The sequence below is a fragment of the Alosa pseudoharengus genome, unplaced genomic scaffold, assembly GCF_046254945.1.
Source record: "Alosa pseudoharengus isolate Yale_2024_CS ecotype anadromous, Long Island Sound unplaced genomic scaffold, YU_APseudo_1.1 YU_APseudo_1.1_scf_20, whole genome shotgun sequence".
NCBI lineage: Eukaryota > Metazoa > Chordata > Actinopteri > Clupeiformes > Clupeidae > Alosa > Alosa pseudoharengus.
In genome coordinates, this window is record NW_027468664.1 from 7,157,510 (window position 1) to 7,184,784 (window position 27,275).

Genomic DNA, 27,275 nt, shown 5'->3' on the forward strand with positions numbered 1-27,275 from the left:
TCGTTTATAAATTCACTTATTAAAGGACTGATTTGAACATTTTCAGGACCTGACATTCCAAGTGCTTTTGCCACAGCATATATACAGGAAGACATCCAGTTGTAATTACATATAGAATTTGTGGGAATTACTTTTGGAGGTTTATACGTGGGGCGGTGGTAGTTTAGCGGTTAAGGAACTGGGCTAGCATGCAGTAGCCTGAAAGTTGTCGGTTCAATTTCTGGCTTCCACCGTTGTGCCCTTGAGCAAGGCACTTAACCCCAAGTTGCTCCGGGGACAATGTAATCCCTTGTAATATAGTTGACATATGTAAATTGCTTTGGCTAAAAATGTGTCAGCCAAATGTAATGTAATGTAATAAGAAATGGATGTTCTAGGGCTGGTCTTTTCAGTTACACATCAGACTAAGCACACCTTCCTCTTTCAACTAAACCATGTTTGAGTTTTTCCCCCAATACAGATGATTAAAACCACGACTGAATAATGCTTTTGATATAATATATTATTTCATATTATGTCAAAGGGGACAGGCGAAAACTGAAACTATGTAACATAATGTCACAATGCTTTCATTTGTCTCAACATAGCATTTAAATTAATGTAATTCAAGCAATGAAAGCTAATGCATCAAAATTTGGCATAGTATTTTTTTGTCTTTATTGGCTCCAATATCACTGCCAAATACATAAAGTTGCATACTGTCAGAAGAATATTCACATTTACCATAAAGCAAACGTAATAAGTAGTACCCTAGAATATAATGAGATAAACTATTGTCAGATATCCTGACTGTATTAAAAAAAGAAAAACATTGACACCAATACATTTTCTCCAAAATAAATGCTATAGAAAATCAAAAACAATCAGTGAACAAATCACCATTCCCTTAACCTTTCTTTGAGATTAACTGCACACTGACTCTGATGAATCATGTCTATAATAAAGGATGCAGAACATTTGTGAAAGTCAAAATCATACAACCATAAAAGTATCTCAAATATGAAAAAAATAAGAATGAATAATGAAAAATTACAAAAGTTACAAAAAGATCATACTTTTTAATTAGTAGGCTATGTTACATACAAGTCCACTTTCTGCAGAAGTTCATGTGCAACATCTAGAGCTTCCTTCTCATTTTCAGGCTGGAATGCATTGTTAGGAATCTTAGGGGGAGGGTGGTAGTTGGGATACTGGGTTGTTTTGCCATCCACACCCAAGTGTTTTAATCGACCCACAAGTTCTGACAAAGCGCTTAAATCTGGGCTGTAGCCTGACACTTTCCGAGCAAGAACAACGATGGAGCAATTGGGAGAGTGTTTTCCGCTTCTTCTGTACTCTGCTGCTATCAGAGCCTTCTCCACAGCCTGATGAACCTTGAACAAACACCACTCAGTTCTTCCACTCTCTGAGTCATGGTGAGCAGCATCAAGGTCACACTGGGCTTGCAAATACCAGCGCTTGGCTTCCTCTTTGTCTGGTCTTGGCATTTCCTGGTGGAATGACCAAAAATTATACTGGGATCTGTGAGTGTTGCGGTAGAATCTCCTTCTCCCTTGACGGTGACGTGATGCTTCAGAATTCCACTCGGGGTAGAAGTCTTTGAAATTCCATGACCGACTAGAAGGTCCTGTCCCTTTCTGTCCATTTTGTTCATATTCCTCAATTTTGTTTTTTAAGTACTTGAATGCCTCAGTAGCAAGCTCCTCCTGCCCTGGGTTTTTGTCTGGATGCCACCTGAGAAACAGGCGTTTGATGGCTTTGTGTTGGTCCTCTTTGGACATGGTCCAGATTTTTTTCAGGCACTTATCAATTTCCCTTTTGATTTCTTCAAAGGTCTTAGGGAAGTCCTCCTTAGGTGATGGCTCAGGTTCATCCACCAATGTAATTTCCCAACAAAAACTTTGGCCAGAGGCAGATGTTTTTTCTCGTTTAAACTGGTAAAGATCAAGGGAGCTCACTTCATCAAATTTATCTTTGCCGATCTGTATTTTGTATCTACAACAATGACCTGTTTCACTTGCTGCATCTAATCGTTCAACAACCACTGCATAGTAATAATGTTCATTCTCTAATGTCTGTTTGAAACCTACATATTCACCTCTTTCATAATTATTCATGAAGCTCATGTCAAGGGCATCATACCATTCCTCAGGTATTAGACTTCCAGGGTCTGGATGATGAAGCCCTTCTTTTCTGCTGGCACTGTTACGGATTTCATACTTTTCCAGTGTCTTCTCAACCTCCTCCTGGGTATCACATGACAGAAGCTGGCCCAAAGCGAAAAGGTGATCTGGGCTGAGGGTATTCTGCAGCAGTGAATTAATTTCTTTGATTAATCTAATGACCACCTCCTGCATTATCTTAAAGTCCATATCTCCACTGTGCTTCAGGTAGAAGGTGCAACCCTGTGTCTCTTTTTTAACATACACTTGTGTTTCCGAAGTGGTATTGACAAGTGGATCTTGATCTAAGAAGAGCTCTGTCTCAAGGATTTCGCAGCATACAATTTGAAGTTTTCCGAAGGTATTTTTACATAGTTCAACAGCATCAGTACAAGAGATGGTGCCTTTACTTTGTTCTCTAATCAAACTTGTGATACCATACAAAAATGGTCTGGAGTTTAAATGTCTCTCAAACCAACCACTGAACTCACAGTTGTTTTTATATTGACATAGTTTCACACTACAACCCACAAGGCTTTCAGAGGTGACATGAGACAACATTGTGGGTCGACTGTCCTCAGGCAGCAACAACAGCATCTTCTGATGTTCAAAGATGTCTTCACCTAGATCACAATGCCCCAGGTTCATTAGAAGGCTGAGCTTGTCTTTTAGTGAGTCCTCCAATCTTTTTGTCTGAAAGACTGTATCATTGAAGTAGAGCTCTTTAGACTTGTGCAGTCTGCCATCTGCTGATGGTAAATACAAATTCTCCTGGAATTGTATTTGTTCTGATTGTGTTTTTATCAGTTGGAAGAGGTGCTGGACAGCACGTTTGAACGTCAACTGCTGATTTGGATTGAGAGTTTTTTTCCCTTCAGAGTCCATGTAAATATCCTTGAGGACTATGCAATACTGCCTAATTGTTGGCCTTTCCTCTACACCGATCCCTTTAAAGAACTCCGCGTAGATTGCATGCTGTGGACTGATTTTATATAGATATGGCCTGAACTCTTCGTAGTCATCAAGAAGAAGCACTGCTTGAGAGGCTTGCACAAGAATGGTATCATTTTCAACAAGAACCACTGGCTGATCTTGAAGCTGAGACCCGCTGAAATCCAGTGATTGTAAGTATGCATATGATTCGCAAAATACTTTTTTTCTGAGGTCTCTCATATGAATGTCACATTCTGATTGACAGATGTTTTTCAGATTTTGGGCCACTAAATCACAGGGTGGCTTCTGAAAAGCTCCTGCTTTAACCAAATCTGCGTGGTTATATTGAGAAAATCCGTCTGTGGGCAGTATTGGCATGGAAGACCAAATGAGGTACTGATGATCAGGGTTTGTTTCAATCAAAGACCCTTTGATTGCAACCGCATCTCTTTCGCCAGCAAAGGGATGTTGGTAATCACACAGTTCTTCCTGAATTTGCAAAGGAAAAACAAACATGATGGTTGCAATCCTATTCAACAAGTTAGATTTCTTTTTAGTGTCATTGAATATCAGAGCTTCACTGAATAATGCTGAAGACTTTGTCCTGAGCTCTTGAACTGAGGTCTCGCCATGTACTTCTGACTCAATTGTTTTTGCAAACTCTATTATCTCAATATCTGAGACAGTATGTTTCATTCCAAGTTCAATCAGCAGCCTCCTCACAACCCCTGAGTCTTGGTGAAATAGTCTCCAGAACTTTGGTGGTACAAATTTCTCTTTAGGGAGCATAATCTTGTAAAGATCTTGTTTCTCATCAAAAAAGTAAGACGGTTTCTGAAGAGTACCATGGATGTCTCTGATGAACCTGACACTTGATAGTTTGGCCACAATCTGATCCTTGTACGTCTCATATTTTTGGTTGGACTTTAAGACCAACAGCAGCCGAACAGAGTCAAGAACTTGTGGTTCTGTAAATGTGTGTAATAAGGGCAGCAGTAACTTCACATAGAAGTCTAGATCCGTTAAAATGTTTATGTTAATTTCCTCTGACAGCCGTTCATTGACCATGTTGTACTTCAGAAAAACATGCCCTTCTATATCGATGTTAAACAAATCTGGAAATTTTGTAATGCACTCTGTGTTCAGGATGAACATGTTGTTCTGTCCCTCAATGCTCTTCCGCACACCCTGCACTGTCTGAAACAGTGGTAATGACTTGAACCTTCTCTGATATTCCTCTGAAGTTTTGGAAGTGCAAATTCCAGTTTGAAAGAAATCCTGAAGATAATCTAAGTCTGCATCGGACATCTTGAATTTTGAATGTGGAATCTGGAAAACCTGTTCCAAAACAGCATTGCTGTTATCCGTCTTGAGGAGCTCAGGTATCAAATGCTTAAAAAGCACTTCATTAAAACTCTTTGAAACTTTTTTGAAAAAAAATGAGCAGTTCAATGTCACAAGACCTAATTTGACTAAGATAGATGACATTTTCTCATTTGATTCCTTAAGAACGCTTGAAAGATCCCTCATTGTTTTCAGAAAATGTTTGTTATTTTGGCTTGGGCTGATGACTGGAAGAACAGGAGAGTCAAAGAATGCTTTCTTGATCTCATTGAAAGTATTACTTGATTCTCCAGCCTCTTGGTTGATTTGTTCCTCAAAGAAATCCCACAGGCGCTTTAGCCAGGCAGGGGGTTTGTCTTCATTTTGAACGTCATTCAGTATAGGTATCAAGTATTTTGATGCCACAGGTATTGTCAATTTCTGAAGATAACCACCCTTTTGAAGTATATCACTGTAAATGAAGATCATGTCATGATCTGCAAAGACTGCTTTTTGTCCCTCAAATATATCCCAAAATCTAGAATACTGCCTTGGAGAACCTGAGTCAAAAACCCTTAGGGTCTGATCTTGAGTAAGGAGAAGAGGAAGTCCATTAATAGAGTTAATGTTGTTCTCATTAACATCTTCCATACAGAACTTAAGGAGTAAGTTACATTGCCTACTGTCTTTAATGAGCGTCTGATCAACAGGTAAGGGTAAGGCTGCCAATGTTTTTGTGGCATCATTAAGGGGTTTTTCCTTCAAGTACTCCCGCACTGTTTTAGGGCACAGCATCATCACTTCCACACCTGCAGTTTTAAAACCTGTAGATATTTTCTCCATCTCCTGAGACCAAGGAGCAACACTCATTCCAACGTTTTCTAAAATTTCAAAAAGACCTGTTTGCAACTCGCGACTAAAATGAGGAGAATCCATAGGATTGTGCTTGAGAACATTTGACCAGTTGACTGTGTATTTTTTACTTGAATATAATGCTAAATGATGGCTAAATGAAGGCTTTTTCTCTGCCACCTCCTGATGGGAAGTATGTAAAACAGGTATCACAGAGAGATCTCTTTCATGTATAGATCTGTATACATGATTGATCATTGCATGCCATTCTTGCTTAACGTCTTTTGAGACAGATGGGAAGTATTTCAGATATGAGAAATCTAACTGTGATTCTAAACTCAATAAACTCAGAGGGGTTCCTGTTTTAATGGTCATTTGTATGTGCTTTAAAAGATCTGCATACAGGGGTGAAATAACATCCAGCTTGAGTGACTTGTTCCACTTAGTCTTAGGACTCACTGCATCCTCTTTCCATAGGTCCCTTCTAGAAGAGTCAACCTCAAAATTCCCGTTGACATGAACTGGCAGACCGGTTTCCCCAGGCAGAGGGAGGGAGCAGAATAGTCTTCCATTGAAGTTGGACTCAAATGGCCTTCCAGTGAAGTCAAATTTGGGCTTTGCTCCAATACAAGCTGCCACAGCTGCCTGTGCTGTCTGTGAAACATTTGACTCATTAATTTGACCAGAAGTGGATCTAAAGGAGCCAAACTGTTCTGCAACGACCCATTGACTCTGTCTTTTGCCTTTTGAATCCGATAAGGAGATATGCATGTTATAAATGACCTTGCATGGGACCAGGGAACCTTGAACTTGATCTTGAAAGTTTGCTCTCTTAATGCTGCTTTCCTCTGATAGTTGCTTTTCAATTAAATATTTAGTATGTAGTTTGTCTGAGTCAGGGCTGATTGTATGGAACTTTATTTTCTTGACATGTTTCAGGAAGAGGATCAAACCATCTGAGTCTTCAGCAAGAACTTGCATCAGTTCGTCCATGTCCCGGAGTCTGACATCTGCTTTGCATATTTCAGACTTAGCTGCCATTTCCTCTGTTCGGAGAGGAAGCCTAAACATAGTTCCAGAATCAAGGTTGAATTCTGATGGCAGAAATGTCTGATAGACATCCATGAATGACATCTTAAATTGATCTTTCAACGTGTACATGCATCCTGATTTATCTTTTGATGCCCTCTCTAAATATTCCATGTGTGGATCAGATATGCAAAGCTTGTCTCCTGTTAAAATGGCAGGACAATCTGTGAGATGATAAACAGAATTAAATCCAAGACCATATTTTCCTGTTTTTCCACACTGTCCGTGTTTCCCACCTTCCCCAAGCTTCTGAATGCCTTGCAAGTCTGCATCAGTAAACACCTTGTTGTTGTACACACAAAGAGCTGGACCTTGAAGAGAATTCCATTTCTTCCCAAATGTTTTCTTAGTGCCATGTTTTCTCATATCCCAAATGAAGTGTATTTCAGTGGCTTCTGCATCATCTGCATTCTGAATGAGCTCTTTGATGATGTCCTTTTTGGAAGGATATGCTTCTATGATGTTTTTTATTCGGACTGTTAGTTTTTCCTGTTGTCCAAATTCTTTTGCATAAGGTGAAAAGCCATGAACTTCACTATCTTCTAGTGTGCGGTGTCTTGTTGTCCTAACACCAAAATGACGTGCAGCATCCCTTGCTATTAGTCTGTGACACAAAGTAACACCCGCCGACACTGGCATCCATGGGCTGTCATTGTAATGAAGATCAGAGCTGGGTCTCAGTACAGAGTTTTCATCAGGAACAAGATAGTTCTGTGAAATTGCATCTTCAGACTTAAGGAGTCCTTTTCTCAGTATGTCCAGACAGATATTTAGATCAAAGTCGGAAAGAGGATTGGGCCCGTATTTACTTTCCAGCTCGTGTAAAACGGCAGAGAATTGCTGAGGGGTAAATTGTTGTTGTACACCAACACATTCCCAAAGATCGTGAAACTTGGAAAACACACTTGGCAGGACACAGAGATATGGTTTGGCTTCAAACTCTTGACATTTTGCCACTGATTTCACATGTACAAATGTGTTGTCCACAAAGATAAAGCGGAATGATTTAGCAAAATCTGCAATGACGGTTGGGTTGGATTGGGTTGAATCTTCATCAATTAGCAATTTGTTCAAGTATTCATAGCTCTTATATACTATTTTGCCTAATAGAACCTGATCGTGAACATCACATTTAGATGCTTCCTCCAGTTGTCTTAGCACTGTGTAAAGTTGTGGTGTTTTGCGCACACCCAGTTTGTCAAGGACAATGTTATCTTCGCGGATCTTAAGGTGTTTATGGTCAACTGTGAATTCAGTCATGTTCACCAAATAATGGCAAGAGAAGTTATAAACCTGGCATGGCTTTTTCAACATTGGAATCATATCATTGTTTGGCTGTGTATTCACTGGTGAACATGCAGGGATGAATGGTGTGTTTTGAAGGGCATGCCAGTAATGAGATTTTTGGTCAACTGACAACTCCTGCATCAGTTCAAACAAGCATTCAAGACGCTTCATGCCTTTAGTTTTATCTGTTTCCCAGACCTTTAAGATGGTGCCTGCTCTTTCTGCCACGTCCTCTAAGGGCAAATGATCACTTAGCATTCCTAAGCCTATCAGCCTGTGCATCCTTTTTGGGGAGCAGAAGTCATCTCTGGTATCATCAATAAACCTTCCTTCCTCCCGGTCATACAGACAAGCCACTTTCCCTGATGGATTCACCAATGTCCTGATGTATCGGAGTTCACCACTCTGTGATGGAATGCAGCGATGCACTTTCAGTAGTTCATCCACTTCATCATTACTGAGGTCAATTGCACAGAGAATCATAGCCTTCCTGTCTTGGGATTCCAGGCTGTCTAAATTTCTAAACACCACATCCCGGAAAAAATCTGTCCAGCTGAGTGTTCTGTCCGTGACAATGTCTTTGAAGCCACTCTTTATCATGCTTTTTCTTACCCATGAAGGAAGTGGGACAGCATGGCTGTGATGGTTCTGAAAAATCTTCTCTGCAAGTTCTCCAACTTCCTTGTGTTCTGCTATGGCTGGGTCCAAAAACCTCACGGAATTAAGTGAGTACCACTCTTTCCCATCACTGAAGAGCTCAAGATTTTCACTACAAAATCCATGCACAATTGCTGAGTAGAAGGCATCAACTAATGGTTTAAATGCGTTGCCTACTTTCTCGCCATCGGGCCAGAATGTGTAATAAGGATAATCTGAAAGTCTTTCATTTTCTGATAATTCTTTCAAGATGAGTAGGGTAGTAATGTAGGCATTTGCTACAGCATCCTTCAGTAGGGCTTTGTTCCATTCTGCCTTCACTCCAGTCTCCCATAGACTTTTACGGTTTGACATAACAGCAAACGAACCATTGATATTAACAGGAAGACCAGTTTGGATTGATAGAGGCAGAAAACTGAATGCTTGTCCAACTAAGCTGCTCTTCTTGACTGCCCATTTCCCAGTCTGAGGTTCTTTTTGCAAAGGCACAGCTAGTCCTCCAATTGGCACAGAGAATATGTTCAGCTCCTTTTGTTCTTGGACCATTTTTAGTGAACTGTGAGTGCCGAAACAAGAATAAAGAAGCCAGTACTGGACAGCATGTACATCAACATTGTTTTGAATTATTTCACTGATACTTGCTTCAGAACTATCAATTACATCTGCACACTTGGTATGATGTTGCATCAAAGAGATAACAGACTTTCTTTGACTGTCTTTCAGTCTTCCAGATATTGGAACTGTGTCCACAACCTTTCTTGTGATCTGAACAAGAGTCTCCATTTGCTCATTTGTTGGAGGAGTGGTGGCATTCTCTGGCAAAGTCCAAAGAGAGAGATCCTCTACATTTCTCAGAAAAAGCAGATGAGTTTGAGATTTATGAGTCAGATGTTGCTGAAAAGCCATAATACGATCCGTGTCATACACCTTTGTACTGATTTCTGAAATCTTTGATTCCTCTGGACTGCGAAAGGGCAACTTCATTAATGTGCCCTTGTAGAATTTTTGAGTGTTTTTCTCAGAGAAATCACAGTCAAAAATGCCTTGATATGATTTGAATTGTCCTGGAAACCTTCGGGAAATTCTCTGTTGGAACGCGTTCAGTTTGATTCCAGGATTTCCTTTATTTTGAATGTACTTTTTCAAATGTGTTACATTTGGATCAAAAATTAGGAGTTTCTCTCCACTCAGTATTGAAGGAACATCAGTCACATGGTATACTGCATTGAATCCAATTCCAAATTTTCCGATTTTCTCCACTTTCATTTCTTTTGAGGCAGATCCCACTTTTGTGATATTGGTCCAGTCTTCATCTGAAAAGAGTTCATCATTGAATGTCCAAAGGCAAGGGCCATTACACAGGGACATACCACTGTCAATGACACTGTCAGGGGAGTCTTTGTGTTTCCTGAAATCAACCATGAATCTGCAAGTTCTAGCACCAGCATCCTCAGCATTTTGTAGGAGCTCTTTGAAAATGTCACTGTCCTCATCGTACTCCTTCAGGATGTTTTTAATTCTCTGAGTTATGGGCTCTGTCTGACCACACTGCTCTATTCCAATGAACTCTGGGTTTAGAATACGTGTGCTGAGGAGGGGGATATTCAGCCACTCTGCTGTCACAGGAAGTACCTCTTCATGAATGACATAAAAATCTTCTTGGTCTTCTTTCAAGTCTGTTAAACCCTCTTTACTTATATCACAGAACAAAGTCTTAGAGGCAGGCTGCAAAGTGAACGTTTGGTTTTCAGCCATTACTGGCACTGGAGTATCATCCCTGGCAGGTTTATTCTCTTTGCGCAACCAATTCAGGATATTTATGGACAACTTCAGCTCAGTGGGTTTTCCAAAGGGAGGATTTCTTTGATCAATTCTTTGTTTGACATCATGAAGTATTTTCTCAATCTCATCTTCTGAAAGGGTTAACTTCACTCCGGACTCTCTCAGTAAGACGTCAAACGGCAGGTACTCCTCTGGGACCCTGTCAATGTAAGAACTCAGATCTAATTCAGGGGGATATGCCAAAACCACATCACAAGGTGATACAAAGTGGTTGTCAATCCAGAGCCAAGGCACAGATTTTTTCTTCAACACCTCCCTAAAAAGCCCAATATGGTCCTGCATGAATTTGTATGTGTCATGCAACTTCGTTTTGAATTTTACATCTTTGTCAAGATCAGGTGTAGTTTGTGACATTGAGTTTAGTACTGATAGATTCTCCATGACTTTCTCAGCTGGTGGTGAATTCAATAGTCCCAGTTGTTTGCAGACTTTCTCATTTAGCTCAGAAACAAGTGGCATAACATGGCCAACAACAGTATAGTACATTGAATATCTAATTTCACATGGTTTATAAAAATGTCTGTTTTCACGTTTCTTCTTGACTTCTTTGGTCACAGTGTATGGATTCTCACAAGGAAACCACTGCATCTTTTGCAATTGCTCCAATTGGCTTGGAGAGAATTTAGAAATTATATCATTGTCATTCAGCACTCGGAGAAGAACATCTGCTTTATTCCATGTTTTTTCCTCAGAATGTCCACAAGACTTTTCAAGACTTCTGACAACATCCAGCACATTGTCAGGTGATATATCCTTCTCTTCTGACTGCAGTCCAAGTTGGCGTAAGCTCTGGAGCATCTGTTGAGTCATTGAATAGTCGGCAGAAGGAAAGAAATTTGTCTCAAAGAGTTTTTTGAAGGTGTGGTTGCTCGGATCAAAAACACTTGAAGCTTTGGCTTTCTGGCATTGTCCTTCAATTTCAATGAAGGTCAGATCTTTGCATTTGTTGTATAACATCACATTTTGAGAGAAGAGTGCACAGCCATGTTGTAATATCCAGATCATTGTTTTCTTTTCATTCTGCTGATTAAAAGAACCTGCCTCAATGCATTTCACCAAATGAAGGGCCAGCTGTGCTGTGTCCAAAAGTTCAACCTTGAGGGTTGCTAAAAGTCTGCGATCTGCTTCACTAGCACACTGGACCACAGAATTAGGAATGGGAAGGTCAGAGGGAATGGCTGGTGAGGAGTTCAAAACCACTGCATGCTTTGATTTACCACATACATACTCGCCAGTCATCAACTGGAACAGAGGCATCTTAGAGACAATGTTTTGCTCTTCATCTGAAAGAGAATCCACAGAAGAGAGGAAGGACTTGATTTCCTCTTTTTCAGTGCAAGATGCAGAGTGGATTCCTCTGATAACCTGATCGATGCTCAGGTTTAAGAAGACCTTCAGCAGGCTTTTAGGTGATGGTGGAAGAACAAAGGCTTCGATGTCATGGTGTTTGAGGTACTGCTCCTGTTTTATAAGAGTTCCCCCAACTTTCTTTACTACATTTTGAATGTGTTCAGATAGGCTGCTGTGTTTGCTTTGCTGAAACACTAGGGTAGTTTTTTTCTGTAGCTTTGCCAACAATACAGATTTAGAATCATTTCCAGATGATTCCACAGGTAATAATGGCAGGTTAACAAAGTAGCCTAATTCCTCCCAGTTGGAACTCAAATATTTCCAAAACTCTATCAACCACCCCCTGGGAGGATGTTCTGGATTACCTCTATCCCACAACACAGGGTCAAGTCCATTTTTCCATTCATGTGGTAAATGTTTCTTGGTTAAATCAGCCACATTTTGTGCATCCAGGTTGATGATGTTGAATGTTTCTACAATTGTTAAAAACAAGAGTTAGAGAGTTTAACGTTAGAGAGAAAAATCATGAAGCATGCACAGATTCTAATTATTATATTATACTGCATAGTGCATACCCTGGCACTGCGGTATGAACTATGCAGTGCAATACAATAATTATGTTTCTGAAATTCTACTGTTACATTTGTTTCTTCATGTTGATATTTGCTAATCCATAGTATTAAATGAACCAACCTTTTGTGGCTATATTTTTCAAGTGACAAAGGCTGTTGAGGCTCAGTTCTTGAGATATAAACGCTGCTTTACAAAATGGTAGCAATTCTCTGAAAAGTGTAAACAAACAAAACTTAACCTTCTAGATTCTTTGCAAAACAATAATGTTGAGTATATCATTATGGCTAACTCACCTCGGAAATTCTTTGTTGTCAATCAAAACAGTGGATTCGTCGCTGCCTGTGAACTTTTCGAACGTCCCATTGTCAAGTGGTAGAAGCTGAAGACCTTCAAGCTCCTGGAAATTCTCATCACTGAGGACATACTCCAGAAGGGACAGTTTTTCATTGTGTGAGACCTCTAATCTACCTCTGTGAATAACATCTCTGATAAAATGTGGGGTGATCCACTGTAAAGTGTCCCGCTCAGGAATGACCCGTTTCAGGTCATTCAACACATGCTTTGGAACATCGATAAGATTTTCATTCTCTGTAATCAAAAGTTTGGCCACTGCAGATAAGACGGGCTCCTCAATATCATCATCTGGAAATACAGCATCTGATGGGGTCACCCAGATTTTCTCATCTTTAGCCAGAGAGAACACGGCGTTGTTATTCAGTAGACGTTCTAGAATATCCCTTGCTATTCCGTGCCATTTCTCCTTATGCTGCATTTGGATTATGTCTGGCCACAACTGGTACACTGATGTTGCAGGAAGGACGGAGTTTCTGCAGCACTGGATGGAATCAAGAATCATCTTCAAGTATGTGTGAGGAAGAACGTCAGTCATCAGAAGTTCATTCCATTGAGCAGCTTCATCATTCTTCTGGTCCTCATCTTGCCATTTAATATGGCGCCGGTTATCAGTCAGGCCAAAACATGCATTGATATGAACTGGCAGCCCTGTCCTGTTTGGCTCATTGTTTGGAAGTGGAAGGAAACAGCTCAGTCGTCCGTCAGAAATAAAGTTCTCTGGCTCACAGGGAAAAGCCAAGTCAACTTGAGGCTGGTAACACAGCTTCTCAGCAAGCAAGTCGATCTTTGCCACCTCTCCCTCTTTCAAGCAGTACGATGTGACAAGCCACTGGGTATTTCTCTCTCCATCACTAAGTGAAGCAGAAGAAATGTTTTTAAACACCGTTGACCCCTCTGGGGGCTTGTCAGTGTCACCTGATTCTAAACTTGCTGGGGAGCTTGACAAGGATACTTTAAGTTTTACGGCTACAGATCCACAAGGGTCAATGTGCATCAGGGAGACATTAGACACATGTCTCAAGAAAAGAAGGCTAATGTCTGCATCTGCAATGAAACTGTCAAAAAGCTGAACAACTTTGTCTGAATCATACAAGTTATCGGAAATCTCTGAGGATTCACAGCGCAATGGAAACCGAAAAAGAGTCCCTTTGAAAAACTGATCCTCTTCTATGGTTTTCTCCCATGTGCTGTCACTGACTTGTTTGACAATGTCTCGAAGGGGTTGAAATTGATCTCTCGAGGTGAAAAGGACATTTCTGTCTTCATCATCATCCAGAGACCATCTGTAACCTCCCTCTCCGTCTCCAAATATCTTCTCCTGTGGGTCCAGCAGCCCAAGGTATTTGGAACTGAATATATATGGCATATCTATAGGAAATTATAATTAATCGATATTACACTTTACAATGATTAAAACAACATATATAATTTATGTATGCAGTACATGGCATATAATGTTCACCTGTAATATGATAGACTGAATTGAATCCAATCCCAAATCTCCCCACTCTGTTTGGATCTTTGCGCTTGACACTTCTCCCTGTGGCCTGAATGCCTTGCCAGTCTTCTTCAGTAAAGACAGCATTGTTGAATGCATAGAGGGCAGGACCTGATCAAGATAACAATGTTAAGTCCTATTTAACTTAAAAAAACATTTTGGTATAAGTTAGTTTTATTACAAAGATGTGAAAATGGTAAAAATGCTTGCAAGTCTCTAAATGGAGGAAGTAAGCATTGCACATGTCTAAATGAGGAAGGATTTATTAACTCATACTCCAACTCTGTTGGCTAATGTCCTCTTAGTGTTAAGCAAGAGTGGTTAACAAGGAAAGGTGTCACTACAATCACAGGATTTTGCCATGAGGCCTACAAAAGATTGGCTAATACTGTATGCATCATCATACAAAGGATCTACGAGAACCTCAGTGATGGGTAAAGAATTGTACTTGGGGGATGAGAAGATCATCTTGTGAATGAAGAAGTGCAGTGTGGAAGGTGTGCTTGAAGTAAGTTTGCATTACAGCACACATACTAGCCATGAATCAGGTTTATCTTATATCATATCATATCTGTGGCATGAATAGGCTGCTAATGAGAACAAACTTTCATGTTATTTGTCATTTTGGCATGCTAGGAATAATACTTAATAATCTCAATGCCTAATCTTGGCATCCTCCATTTGTTTGTGTAATAATTGTAAATAAAAATAAAAATAATCAAGGGCTGAAAATATCAACTTTGGAAATGAACAAAAACAAGGGATCGCTCCACCCATTAAGACAAATCTGAACCAATTATATCTCAATTTAGTGGGGCGGCTATTTTCATCAGAATCGATCACTTTGCGATAAAAGCATGAAATTTGATATGAAGGCTCACAAAGGGGGTCTGATCAGATTTAGGACCGTAGGCGCTCAAAATGGATTTCGTAATGGGAAAATGAATTAAAAGCTGCCAGAAACATAAAATGCAATAACACATTCAATCATAAATACATGTAAATATGAGCACACTTTCACATAGATGGTCTTTAAACTTTAAAATATAAGATATGTTTTAAAAAATTGAAAATGGCCGCCAAATATGGATTTCATAATGGATAGATGATAGAAATGAACAATTAAAACATTTGCACATTTGGTCATTAATCAATCCAGTTCATTTTTTAACAAAAAGGAAAATAAGTTATTATGATATCTATCAGAAATTATGTACTTTTTAAATGTATATTTAAATATTTAATATTAAATTGTGTGCATATACTAATACGCATCATTTTTACTTGGTAGTTTGTCAGTGACTCCTCTTTATTCAGTCAGTAGGTTTCATCTTGTGGTGCCCACAGTTGAATATTATTCTCTTTAAAATCTAGGAAACTGGTGGGATGTTTTACTCTTGACTACAAGTAAGATAAAGGCAATGTCAGAAAATGTGTGTCTCACTGTTACTCAGTAAAAATAGTGTAGGCTAATACTGCAAGTGAGCAAACATAACTCAAATATAACGTAAAATAGATTTTAGTCTGCAGAAATTTAGAGTGACATGGCAGAGGGACATGGCAGAGCTCCCCACCAAGCATCCAGAAGTTTACAAGGAGTTCTTGGCTGGCAATTTTGTTGTGCAGAAGAGAGTGTTCTCTGCAATTCCCATCGATCAAGCCCATGAGCAGAATAATGCCAGTGTTAAGGGGGATGGTGGAGCCGTTGGCTTGCTAGGCAATCCTAGTGCACTGTGGCGGTGGATGGTTGCTGGGCCTGAAGTGGCTAGGGTTATCCAAGAATTTGAAAAGGCACATCAGAGTTAACCTGACTCTCGCCAGATGAATTTCGCTCCGCCTAGCTCCACTCACATCCATCTGGGATTGCTTCCATTGAGAGTGATTTCGGCACCAGATTTTATGGTAGAGCCAATCAGGACGCAGGGCGGGAGTTTCATAGATGTGACGTATCCAAATCATATGCATGGATTTTTGATAAGGCCCAGCCTTCTGAAACACCTCTCCAATGGATTGATCCCAGATGGATAAGTGGAGCTTGGCGGAACGAAATTCATCTGGCGAGAGTCAGGTTACATCAGAGTGGCCCTAAGGACAGAATTAGGCATCAACATGATCAAAGCCCAAGTGTCCAAGTGAAATTTGCTAGGGATATTCAGTGCCTTGTAAAGGTGATCCAAGAACTTGGGAACCCATTTGAAGAGGAGAGCAGGGATATCATTGTGCTTGATTCAAAAGAAATAGCTGACCCTTGTGCGGTTAAGACTGCAGAAAGCAGAATGTTCATCAAATTGGACAAGATCAATTGAAGGCATTTACACTCGATCGCCTAGTGAATAAACAAAATCCATTTATGATCCCATTTGTCACAATAAATTGAAGGTCTTCTGAACAAGTTCTATGAAAACTCCCAGCAACGGTCAATAAAGATTAGTGACTCTCAGAAATGATATGGAACTCTTTTCAAGGCTTTACATACTGTAGGTTGCCAGAACAGGGATGGAAATCTTGAGGAATTCTTTCGACATGAAAATCAGCCCTGCCCCCCTGCTTTCTCTGAGAATGGCAAGCTCAGCCAGTGTACCAAGAGTGACCTCCTGTTTTGTCTTGAAGAAGGTTATCCTCCCAAGTCAGAGGCTCCCAATGTCTCCTGTGTTGTCCTTGATGGAACAGCAATCATAATGCTCAAGCCTACTGGCTCAAGAAAGATTTGCAGAGTATGCCCATCAAGTGTAGCCTGACTCCGCCCGTGTACGTACTTCCGCTCATTTACATTTCCCTACAGTACTCTGTCTGGAATAGCTCTCGTTCACTTCGGCAACTTGTCTCCAAACCAACCAGCGAACAGAGGGCGTTCCTGAGAGCGCTTACGTTTACGTTGCAAGCCTGTCATTATCGTTGTGTCCCCCGTGGTTAACATACGTCATTACCAAACGTGATTGAACTCCAATGATTTCAAACTTCAGACAAGCGTCCACCAACCAGGAAATAAACGTTTGTCAATGGATCTAGGCCAGACTCTGTGAAGTCAGAGAGTCTGGTATCCAGGCTACATCAAGTGTTCCTTCCTTATATTTCCTTGTGTCATCAAAAATCAACTCGTGTGAAGGCCATTGCAGCCCCACTAGTTAACTAGTGAGATGCCAAAACACTCACTTGTTAACATGTAAAGGCCAAAATGCCCACTAGTTTACTAGTGAGGGTGTTGTGGGCCTTACTACCCAGATAGCAATTTCCTTTGGGCCGGATCCGCATAAAAGCCTTTAGATCCGCCTGTAGCGGACATACGGTATCTGACTGTGGGCCAGGTCTGCTCCTGATACAGGTTTCAGCTCTGCTAGCAATGCTGTTTTATCACCGGTTTACAGATTTGTCCCAGGTCCAATTTCCGCAACTCAACTGGAAGTCAGGAGATGCTTTTAAAATACAAAACACTGATTTGGCCCAAACCTGTGATACGGATATGAGCCGAAGGACCATTTTTTCACAGCAGACCCAGGTGGTAATGATATTAATTAAGGTGCTGATTCTGCTAAATTAACTGTCCTTTCCCTACTTCATTGTCAACTGGCTGCTAAAGAAAAAAAAGTTATTTTGGAATGGCACAAATGTAGAAACCATGGGGGTGCACTATGTTCCCATGGCCACTTCATTTCTACAGTAAGGTTGGAAAAGAAGATATAGTTGGCTCAATATTGATCATATGTTCGTTTCATTATTTTTATTATTACCTAGCAGTGGTAAAAATAGTCAATTGTTGTTTGTGTCAGATCTAACAGTGCTATGAGACAACCCCATATTCTTTCCACGCATGCAGAAGTCCAAGCAGTAACGTTAATCAAGGATTTTTGGTTTGCTCACTATCAATCTTTTGACATGATTTGCCAGCCTGGGGTTGGACTAGGACAGCCCAACTTTTCAAGGTAGGTTATCTGCTTTTTATCTCTGTTTTATTCAGAGACAACAACAAGCAACCGAGCGATTGATAACTTTAAGGTTATACTATTATTTTCCAGCAATATGGGCTACTACCTTAGCTTAAGCAAAACAGCCATCACAATAACTCTTTTGGAAAAAACATTGATAACGCTAACAGGATCACTGATGATAAAAAACGAGTGTAATTGTGACTACCTATTTTCAAAAAGGAATAAATGGCTATGTTTATTTTGTGTTGTTTCAGATTGACCATGGAGATGACTGAGGAAGACAGCCTGAATATCGATGGGAACAGTGGAATTAACACGACTTAAACTTTGTCTGGGATTGCACTTCTACAGCCAGGTTGTTCAATAAAAAAATAATTAGACACTTATGTGTAAAGTTTTTTTTTACCCCCTCTTGTGTTTGTAACCTAGCTTATGTTTATCAGTTGAGCTGTTGGGAAAACGTTACGAACTTTAGCCTGGGTGAACCTATAACGAACCTGTTAGCAAATGTGTAGCAAACAGAATGTTCAGGATAATTAGGCCTAATTACCAATCACATTTCACATGTCAAATAAAGCCGGCTGATGTCTGATAAACGGGTCCGTACCACACACAATAAGCGGACCCGTATTGCATATGATAAGCAGATCTGGAGCGCGTCAGTAACACAGACTACATACGGAACTGGGCCAGTCTTAGCCCTTATTGGTACCAGATCCGTCAAACGGATCCAGACCAATTTTGGACCGATGTGCGTTTGGACGCCGGATCAGGTCCATTATGCAGATCCGTGCCGGACGTTGTGGTAGGTGTGGCCCAGTTCCGTCCCAGTGTATGTTTGCTATCTGGGTAGTTAACTAGTGGCATGCATATTTTGTCAACTAGTTAACTAGTTACACCTAAAAACACAAACAAGCTTACCGTTTTTGTCCACTAGTTAACTAGTGGAACAATTTAAGTCTCACTAGTTTGCATGTGTGGCAGTAAAGCAGCTCACTAGTTAACTAGTGCGCACAAGACACACACTAGTGGCTGTTTTTGGAGCTATCTAGTTCACTAGTAATGCAAAAGGTACTCTTACTAGTTAACTAGTGACACATTGGCCTTCACTAGTTTACTAGTTGACATGTTTGGCCTTACTAGTTTACTAGTAATGGAACAGGACATGCTCACTAGTTAACTAGTAAGCATATCTGCATTATTAATGCCTTTCACTAGCTTATAGAGGGCATTTTGAGCCTTACATGTTAGCTAGTGAGGACAAAACACTGTCCATAATGAACTAGCAGGAGAAAAATGCCATTCACACTAGTAAACTAGTGGAATTTGAATAAATACACAAACGGCTGGCATTTTGTGCAACTAGTTAACTAGTGGGACGTAACATTGTCCCACTAGTTAACTAGTGTGCAATGTCGCACTTGCATGCAAATGAAGAAGGCGGAACAAGGATTTTGATTGGTCCATTTAGGACTCAGAAACCTAGAAAACATGGCTGACTTCGTCCAGGCTGTTCTAAGAGCAAACTTTTATAAACTAAGATCGTTTGAGCATAAAAATATGTTTTGATAACATGTCTAGTGACAAAGTTATGGTGTATTGCTGTAATCTTCGTTCAGTTAATGTGTACAATCTTTAGTTTTTCAGTTATTAGTCTGAAAATTGCGATAAAACTGGAGGCATTTGTATATAGTTGCCTAGCAACAAAACGTTTCAGTAACATGAACATTGATGATAGCTTTGCTTATGTGGCAAGACTAGCTCAAGTGGTTAAGCAGCAGGAGATCATGTGGGAGACCAAGGTTCAATTCCTTAGAAGTGCATGAAGTTTTTATCTTGATCTTTGAGCTTTTAATTACTTTTGAAACCATGTGCAGTTAATGTGTACAATCTTTTGTTTTTCGGTTATTAATCAGAAAAGTGCAACTGAAATGGATGCATTTATGTCTGTGGTTGCCTAGCAACAATAAACAAAGAATAATATTAAAATCGATCCCTTGAATCTTTGGTGTGGATCACTAAGAGCTCACTTGTTAAAGCATGGGGTTTCTCTTTTATTATTAAAAACCATTTTGACAGAATATGAGATACTGCATACTGCAGGCTCTGCTTTACTATCTATACTGAAGTACCTTTGCAGAGCAGTGTGTCACTTTAGCCACTAGGGGCACCCATCAGGACCTGATCGCAAGGCTATGAACAGTACATTTTCATTTAGACTGGGTGGGATTCTTACATAATACCCAATAGGAGTCTTCTACCCACCCTCTCATTAGAATTTGCATAATAGCCGTTTCAGGCACTAGTTAACTAGTGAGCTGCTTCACTGCCACACATGCAAACTAGTGAGACTTAAATTGTTCCACTAGTTAACTAGTGGACAAAAACGGTCAGCTTGTTTCTCTTTTTAGGTGTAACTAGTTAACTAGTGAACAAAATATACATGCCACTAGTTAACTAGTAAGGCCCACAACACCCTCACTAGTAAACTAGTGGGTATTTTGGCCTTTACATGTTAACAAGTGAGCGTTTTGGCATCTCACTAGTTAACTAGTGGGGCTGCAATGGCCTTCACTAGTTAACTAGTGGGCATTTTGGGGCACACTAGTAAACTAGTGACACTTTTTGCACCTCACTAGTTAACTAGTCGAATGGAAATTGCCATGACTAGTTCACTAGTGGGTGTTTTGGTGCACACTAGTAAACTAGTGACACTTTTTAGACCTCACTAGTTAACTAGTGGGCATTTGTGTCTTCACTAGTTAACTAGTGAGCAGTTCTGCCTTCACTAGTTTACATGTAAGTGTCACATTGAAGCCACTAGTTTACTAGTTAAAGTTCCTTTGGCCAGCATGTTAACTTGTGTGCCACATGCAAATGTTGTGGGTGGGATTTTGTGAAATTCTGCGCTGTGATTGGTTGTCATGTTCTATTTGGACATAGGGAGCTAATAGAAAGCCTCCTAATTTTAATTCTGCGCCACTAGCTGACTAGTGTGAATTTAGGCTTCAACTAGTTTACTAGTATACATTTATGACCTCACTAGTTAACTAGTGTGCACAAACATGGCTCACTAGTTAACTAGTTGACAAAAATGGCTTGCATGTTGGCCTGATATCAAGATATCAGAATAAATGCCCAAGCGGCTGGCCAAATTACATAGAAGTTAACAAGTGGGAATTTGACATTCAGTAGTCAGCTAGTAAACATTGTTGTACCTTACTAGTTGACTAGTAAAATATAGAAGTCTTTAAACTAGTTAACTAGTGCACATTTCAGTCCAATAGTTAACTAGTGAACATGCTGAGCATTACTAGTTAACTAGTAAGATATGAAACATATGAACTAGTTAACTAGAGAGAATTTGGGCCTTACTAGTTAACTAGTGAGCATTTTGGCTGTCACTAGTTAACTAGTTCACACAGAAATGGCTCACTAGTTAACTAGTGGACAGAAATGGCTTGCATGTACATGACAATTATGCCTGATATCAAGATATCTGAATAAATGCTCAATCGGCTTGCCATAATTCTGAGCTATGCCCATAGACTTCAATGGAATAGTCGCTGCCTCTGGTCTGCATAAAGGGGGATTTTGAACCCCCCACCCCCCCTCGTGCAATCCGGGTTCCCGGAACTGGCTCCTGATAAAGTATCTTGCTCCGCGTATGTATAATCTTTGATTCAGCTAGTCAATATGAACTTTGAACCCTTGCACTCTCAGTGACACTGGCACATGTTAAGATGGAATGTCAATGTCATGGCTTCCACCGTGCCCTTGAGCAAGGAACTTAACCCCAAGTTACTCTGGGTGGGACAATGTAGTCCCTTGTAATACAGTTGACAAATGTAAGTCACTTTGGATGAAAAGTGTCTGCTAAATGAATAAATGTAAATGTATGGCCCCATGCACTTGTCTGTGTGTCTCTTGCAGCAGGTGTGCTGGGATGCACAGCGTGTGGCCTCCCCTTCATGTTTATCATGCCTTGCGTTACACTTTATTACCGCACTGCACTAGCAGCAGTCACAATAAACAGCCTATAACAGCATAAATTATCTCAGTAAGAACACACCACACAAAACTGAGTGTGAGGTACCTTGATACTTTCCAAGGTCTTCACTCAACAGGCTGTTCTTCTCATACGTCCTCTCATCATGAATGAACACCACATCAGAAGCTCCAGCATCATCTGCATTCTGTATCAGCTCCTGTTCAAAGATCAGCCAGATAATGGAATTACAGGTTAAGACTGCCATTAGCAATATTGCCATTAAATACAAAACGATTCAAACCTTACCTTTAATATTTGTCCTCCATCTGGATATCTCCTGAGGATATCTTTCAAGTAGTCTATAAAAGGTGGAGATGTTGCACCAAATGTATTTCTAAAAACAAAACAAACAAAAAGAATAAAGTGGTGTACCTTGCATTGATTTATTACACAGCTCTTCAGAGTGCTGCAGTAAGTTCCATTCACATGAATGGGCCTTCCCAATGTCAAGAGGTCTGTTAAATCGATATAATTAAATAATATAAAGTACATAATGACCGCTGTCAATGGCAACGGGTTTTGTGCTTTTGATTAACGTCTTTCATATCATTCCGCAAGAAGTCCGTTCGCTTATTGCAATGGAATTTCACTGAAAGTGAAAGTCAGCTAGTAAGACGTTGCCACGCAACACCTGAAACTGTCAAGTTCTATCTGTGTGGTGAACTATTTATTTTTTCAGCAGAAGCTACGAAACAGTAGCAAAATCAATTTTAAAGACCCATTGTGTTAAGTTTGTTAAGCTGCACGTCGGGGTTCTGTTTGCCCTGTCGGGACTTATTTTCTGATAATAATTGGTGGACAATACATTAACCCTTACATGTCGACTGCACAGTGTGCTAGCAAGGAGGCCAAAACCTATGGGTGTGCTAAAATTTTTCCTAAGGCATTGGGAAGGAGTCTTACTTGCTGCACAGCTTCTGGACCATGCCAGCTGGCTACCATTACAATTGCAATTTTTGACACCAGAACGTTGAGTACTTAATCAGACCATTGTAGTGATTAATGGTTGTTGTGATTAAATGTGCAAAGTTTGCTGAATGAATATACTATATCCCAGCCTGGAAGCCAGCCAGAATTTATCCTGAAGATCTGAAGTTAGTCCATTGAGAAGTCTATAGGCCCGGTCAAGATATGTTCAGGCCAATCAAATCGTTTGGGCGGGTTTCATATGAGGATGGAGGTCTTGATGCACAGTTCTGATTTTTTGCCTACTGTATATCCCATCTTTTTGACTACCTGTTTACATCTACTCTGTGGCCTGTCTTAGTAACATTGAGGAGGAGGCTGTTGCCCTAGCACTAGTGTGTTAGTTTATTTACCTGATTTTGAAAAAATGCTTTAAAGGTAATATGTGTAAGAACGACATTGCAGGCATTGCAGTCCAACATCAAAACATTTGAGTGCTCTAAGCGATGCTGGGTAACGTCACCTCACAAAACAGAGAGCTACTGTAGCTACTCCCTCCCCTTCCCTCCCGTGTAATTGAAACTCTCTTAAACCCACATCTCGTCTGTGATTGGCTGGAACAGTTTGTTTTTATGGTCCAGGCTGGACCAAGTTGTTTTGTTGCCGCTTTTGGAGCGTGGGGTGTCCACAGTGGCAACAAACAAAGAATTTGATTCTGGTTAAACTTTGCTCTCATAGCAAACATATAAGAATAAAAATAAAAAACATAAAGAGTAAAATAATAAAAACAGAACAGTAAGAATAGAATGAAGGGGAGTAGAATACGGCTATGTATAAGAATAAATAGTATGTACATTTGCAAATAAATAAATCACTATGGGTGGTATAGGGTAATGCAATGTCCCTGTCGTGGACACTTCGTCAGTCGTGGACACTTCAACAGACACAGGCAAGATGCAATATACAGTTTTATTATACGGCTCTTCACAATGCTAGTAGAACACTCCATTGACTTGAATGGGATTTCCCAACGTTCTACGGTAAAATAAATTCATGTAATTACCGCTGCAAACATATCACTCTGCAAGTATTCCGGTCACTTCTTGCATTGGAACTTCATTCAAAAGTGAAAGCAGACGGTTGATCAGCTGTGTTCTAAAGAATGTTTGAATCAAGTTCAGCGTGTGTTGCGAACTATTTGTTTCTCAGCAAAAGCCACGACGAAACGGTAACAATTAAGTGTAAAGAGACATATCGTGGAGTTTATTTTTTCGTTTTGGCAAGTAGCCGTATAATAAGCGGGATAATGTATAGAACGCCGTCATTATGGGAAAATAAGTCCCTTCAGGGCGAAACAAGACCCCTCCGCTGGCGGGTCGGGATCCGGTTCGCCCTGTCGGGACTTATTTTCCCCATAATGACCGGCGTTCTATACATTATCCCTTACGAAAAGAGGGTATGAATAGTGCTACTAGCTGTGTGATAAACTGAGGGTAGCGCAGCAGGCCAAAACACAAACTCAAAACATAAACAATATTTGCAGGCTGCAAATGAAAGTTTGAATTGTGAATATCCTGGCTGTACCATTGTTGTCAGTGAAGCCAGTATTGTGTTTATGTTTGCGAGTTTGCATTATTGGGCTAATACAATGGACTAGTTGTAAGTTCAAACTTGATTTTTGGAAAAAAAGTGACAGCCCAAAATTGTGTGGCTGTGATTTGTCGTAATGTAGATCCAACCATGACATTAGGTTCATTCAACTTCACACAGTGCTGCGCAGATCTGGTTTAGCGTTCTGGGTTGAACACAATGCATGCTGGTTAGATGTCTGACTCACCAGAATGTCACCATGTCACACAACCTAAGAACCCCATGGGACCAAGGCCCCTGCAGTCAACTATGAACCCACCATCATGACATGAAAACATCACCCCCCAGTGGCTGGAATCTCCCTTGCAGGGTAGGCATTTCACGGCGGCCACGACGGCCATGGCCGTCATAGCCCCTTGCGTTGGCCGTGACGCCCCTTTGAAAATCAGAGGTTTACAGGCCACGGTGGCCTTGGTGCCCCCTTCTTTAAATATTCTGCTTTGCGTCCTACTAATAGCGATATATATTTAGCCTATGGCCTGTCAAAATAATTGTAGCATTCACAGCGCTAATTACGCAGTGGAGAAAGTGACAGCGCAAGAAAGAAAGTGCGTCCAAATTAACCCATTCTTCTCAGTTGAACAAGCCTACTCACGAAGTAGCCTACTCATCACACAGACATCACAAGTATCACATGAGAAGAGCTTTTTCTCAGCTTTTAAACGATGTTAGCCGCTAATTGCTGTGGTGAACGGTTCACGAGAAAAGTAAATAATATCATTCAATTTAATCATAAATTCTACTGAAGGTTTTGCGTCCATCTCCCTACCCATTCATCTCGGTGGAATACTTCACGAACCCTTCGTTTAACATACGACAAACCATATATCAGAATAAACAGCAGACCTTACCGAACAGAAAGGTGTAAATCAGTCCCCTGTACAGTTAGCTGTTCCAGACTAATCCCGTTTTGAATTTGCAGTAAATTTCAACATACATGGATGTCTCCAAATTTGGGATTTAAGTTTTACACTGTGTTTAAATTGTTCCACATTATTTCATGACGGGCCAAATACAAAATAAATATTACAAATGTCGCCTAGAAATCGGTAAATCAGAGGACAGCTGACTAATAGAGTTTGTGAAAGTAGCCTTAATGATCACAAAATGCTAAGCATGCATCTAGGCTATTTGAGTTTCTTAAAGCTGAGCTGTTCAATACATGATTTCATAACAGGCCAAATACAAAATAAATTTTTAATATAGCCTAGATATCTGAAAATATTAGATGATCAAATGATTTACAGTTATATGTAATATGTCATGTTTTATGTTTTTGTAAAGTTTCATACAGTGATGCAGGTCTACTGCAGTGAATACAACTTTGATCATTTTTATAGCATACTACTGTATAGTTAACTTTGGCCTTTGTGCCCCCCACCAAATATGCCCAACTGAAGGCCAAGTGGCCTTGCCCCTAAAATGGTGAAATTCCAAGCCTGCTCCCTTGACAAAAATGACATTTCTCATGGTGCTTCCTTGTGCAAGAATTTGCAAATATTTTCAAAAATAGAAGGGATACTTTCTTATATGTGATTTCTGTAACAGTGGCTCTGAAAACATTTTAATATTCTGTTATTTTTTGCCACAGTGTAAAGTGATGACGTAACACTTTATTTATGTGCTGCAATGCTGCTGACCTGTTGAACTTATGCCAGTTTATGGTTTACATCATAATTTACTTAGTCATTCATCATATTCATTTGAATGAAGAGACATAAAATGTATTCGATACCAACTAAATTCCGCAACATATCCTGTGAGTCACCTCATGTGTACACTGCAGGCCTGTCTGCTGTATTTTCTAGCTCCTCCCAGCTGACACTGGCAAATCATGTAAGATCACTTTAGCCAACAAGTCAGCCACAAGCCTAAGTCGAATGCGCCTATTGACTGCTTACTTCACTCAAAATGTGTCTTGTAAAACATAACAGACATCATTTATACGGACATGTTGACATGGTTAAAAAAAATTGAACTTCATTGAAAGTGAAAGTCAACAAGTAAAACATTACCATGCAACATCTGAAACTTTCAAGTTCAATTTCTGTAGCAAACTATTTGCTTTCTCAGTGGAAGCCACAGAAAGAGACAACCTATTTTTAAAAGACCCATTGTGTAAAGTAGCACAGTTTTAGCTGTGCTTAAAAGTATGTAGCCTCATGCTAATATTTCAATATTGGAGTGGCCTATTTGTCTTTCAAATATAGTGGAGTAATAGTCACATTCACAACAAGTTTTCAAAAATATTAATAGGCCTCAAGTAGGCTACTACAGACAATCGAAAATCATCAAGTAGGCTACTACATTTACTTAGTATAGGCTAGTAACTGTCCACCCCTGTTTAGAAAACCTTCTAAGTCTATTATAGGCTATATTGTTTATTTAAACGATTAAATTAGATAATGTAATGTAATGTAGGCCTACAGTAGATAAAAAGTCTCTGGCTACTTACTTTTTTCTCCTTCCTTTTCTGACAGCACTCATCTTTCATCAGCTCATTGACTGGACCTGTAACTGAAATAATTATATTTAGACCCACGTGCAAATGCAAACTTTCCTTAAACCTTCGCCACAGTTTGTCAGTTAACAGAGATTAATCAATTTACCTTGTCGGCAATCTGTCGTGGATTTCAGCAGATGTCCATCGGTGATCACTCTCATCTCATCACTCCAAGACCGTTTTGTTTTTATTTCATGGATGCTCTGCCCTACGTCAGCACTCAGTGGTTTGCATTTACTAGGAAAAGAAACGCAGTAATCACAGGAAACGAAACCTAGGCTATGTCAAAGAGTATACTCTTTGGCTGTATTCGTTAGCT

The 27,275-nt window shown here is 40.0% G+C and overlaps 1 protein-coding gene and 1 long non-coding RNA gene across 2 annotated transcripts; one reads left to right on the forward strand and one right to left on the reverse strand.

Annotated features, from left to right (window-relative positions):
* Nucleotides 1-633: 633 nt before the first annotated feature.
* Nucleotides 634-27,275, reverse strand: LOC143135987 (sacsin-like). Its single transcript, XM_076296388.1, has 8 exons — nt 27,063-27,275; nt 26,909-26,970; nt 22,144-22,231; nt 21,943-22,054; nt 13,885-14,031; nt 12,362-13,790; nt 12,189-12,277; nt 634-11,968 (listed from the first exon to the last, which is right to left on the reverse strand). The coding sequence occupies exons 2-8, from the start codon at nt 26,938-26,940 to the stop codon at nt 1,071-1,073; spliced, it is 12,795 nt and encodes a 4,264-aa protein (XP_076152503.1). The 5' UTR covers nt 26,941-26,970; nt 27,063-27,275; the 3' UTR covers nt 634-1,070.
* On the forward strand, nt 17,751-18,188 carry LOC143135990 (uncharacterized). The gene is made up of 2 exons (XR_012989257.1): nt 17,751-17,840; nt 18,101-18,188. It is a non-coding gene; the product is annotated as an uncharacterized LOC143135990 (long non-coding RNA).

Coding starts and splice junctions, on each gene's coding strand:
- LOC143135987 (XM_076296388.1), bottom strand. CDS start 26,940: ATGAGTGCTGTCAGAAAAGGAAGGAGAAAAAA. Junction 14,032..21,942: donor AGACCTTGGAAAGTATCAAG/GTACCTCACACT, acceptor TATCTTGATCAG/GTCCTGCCCTCTATGCATTC. Junction 12,278..12,361: donor GACAACAAAGAATTTCCGAG/GTGAGTTAGCCA, acceptor TACACTTTTCAG/AGAATTGCTACCATTTTGTA.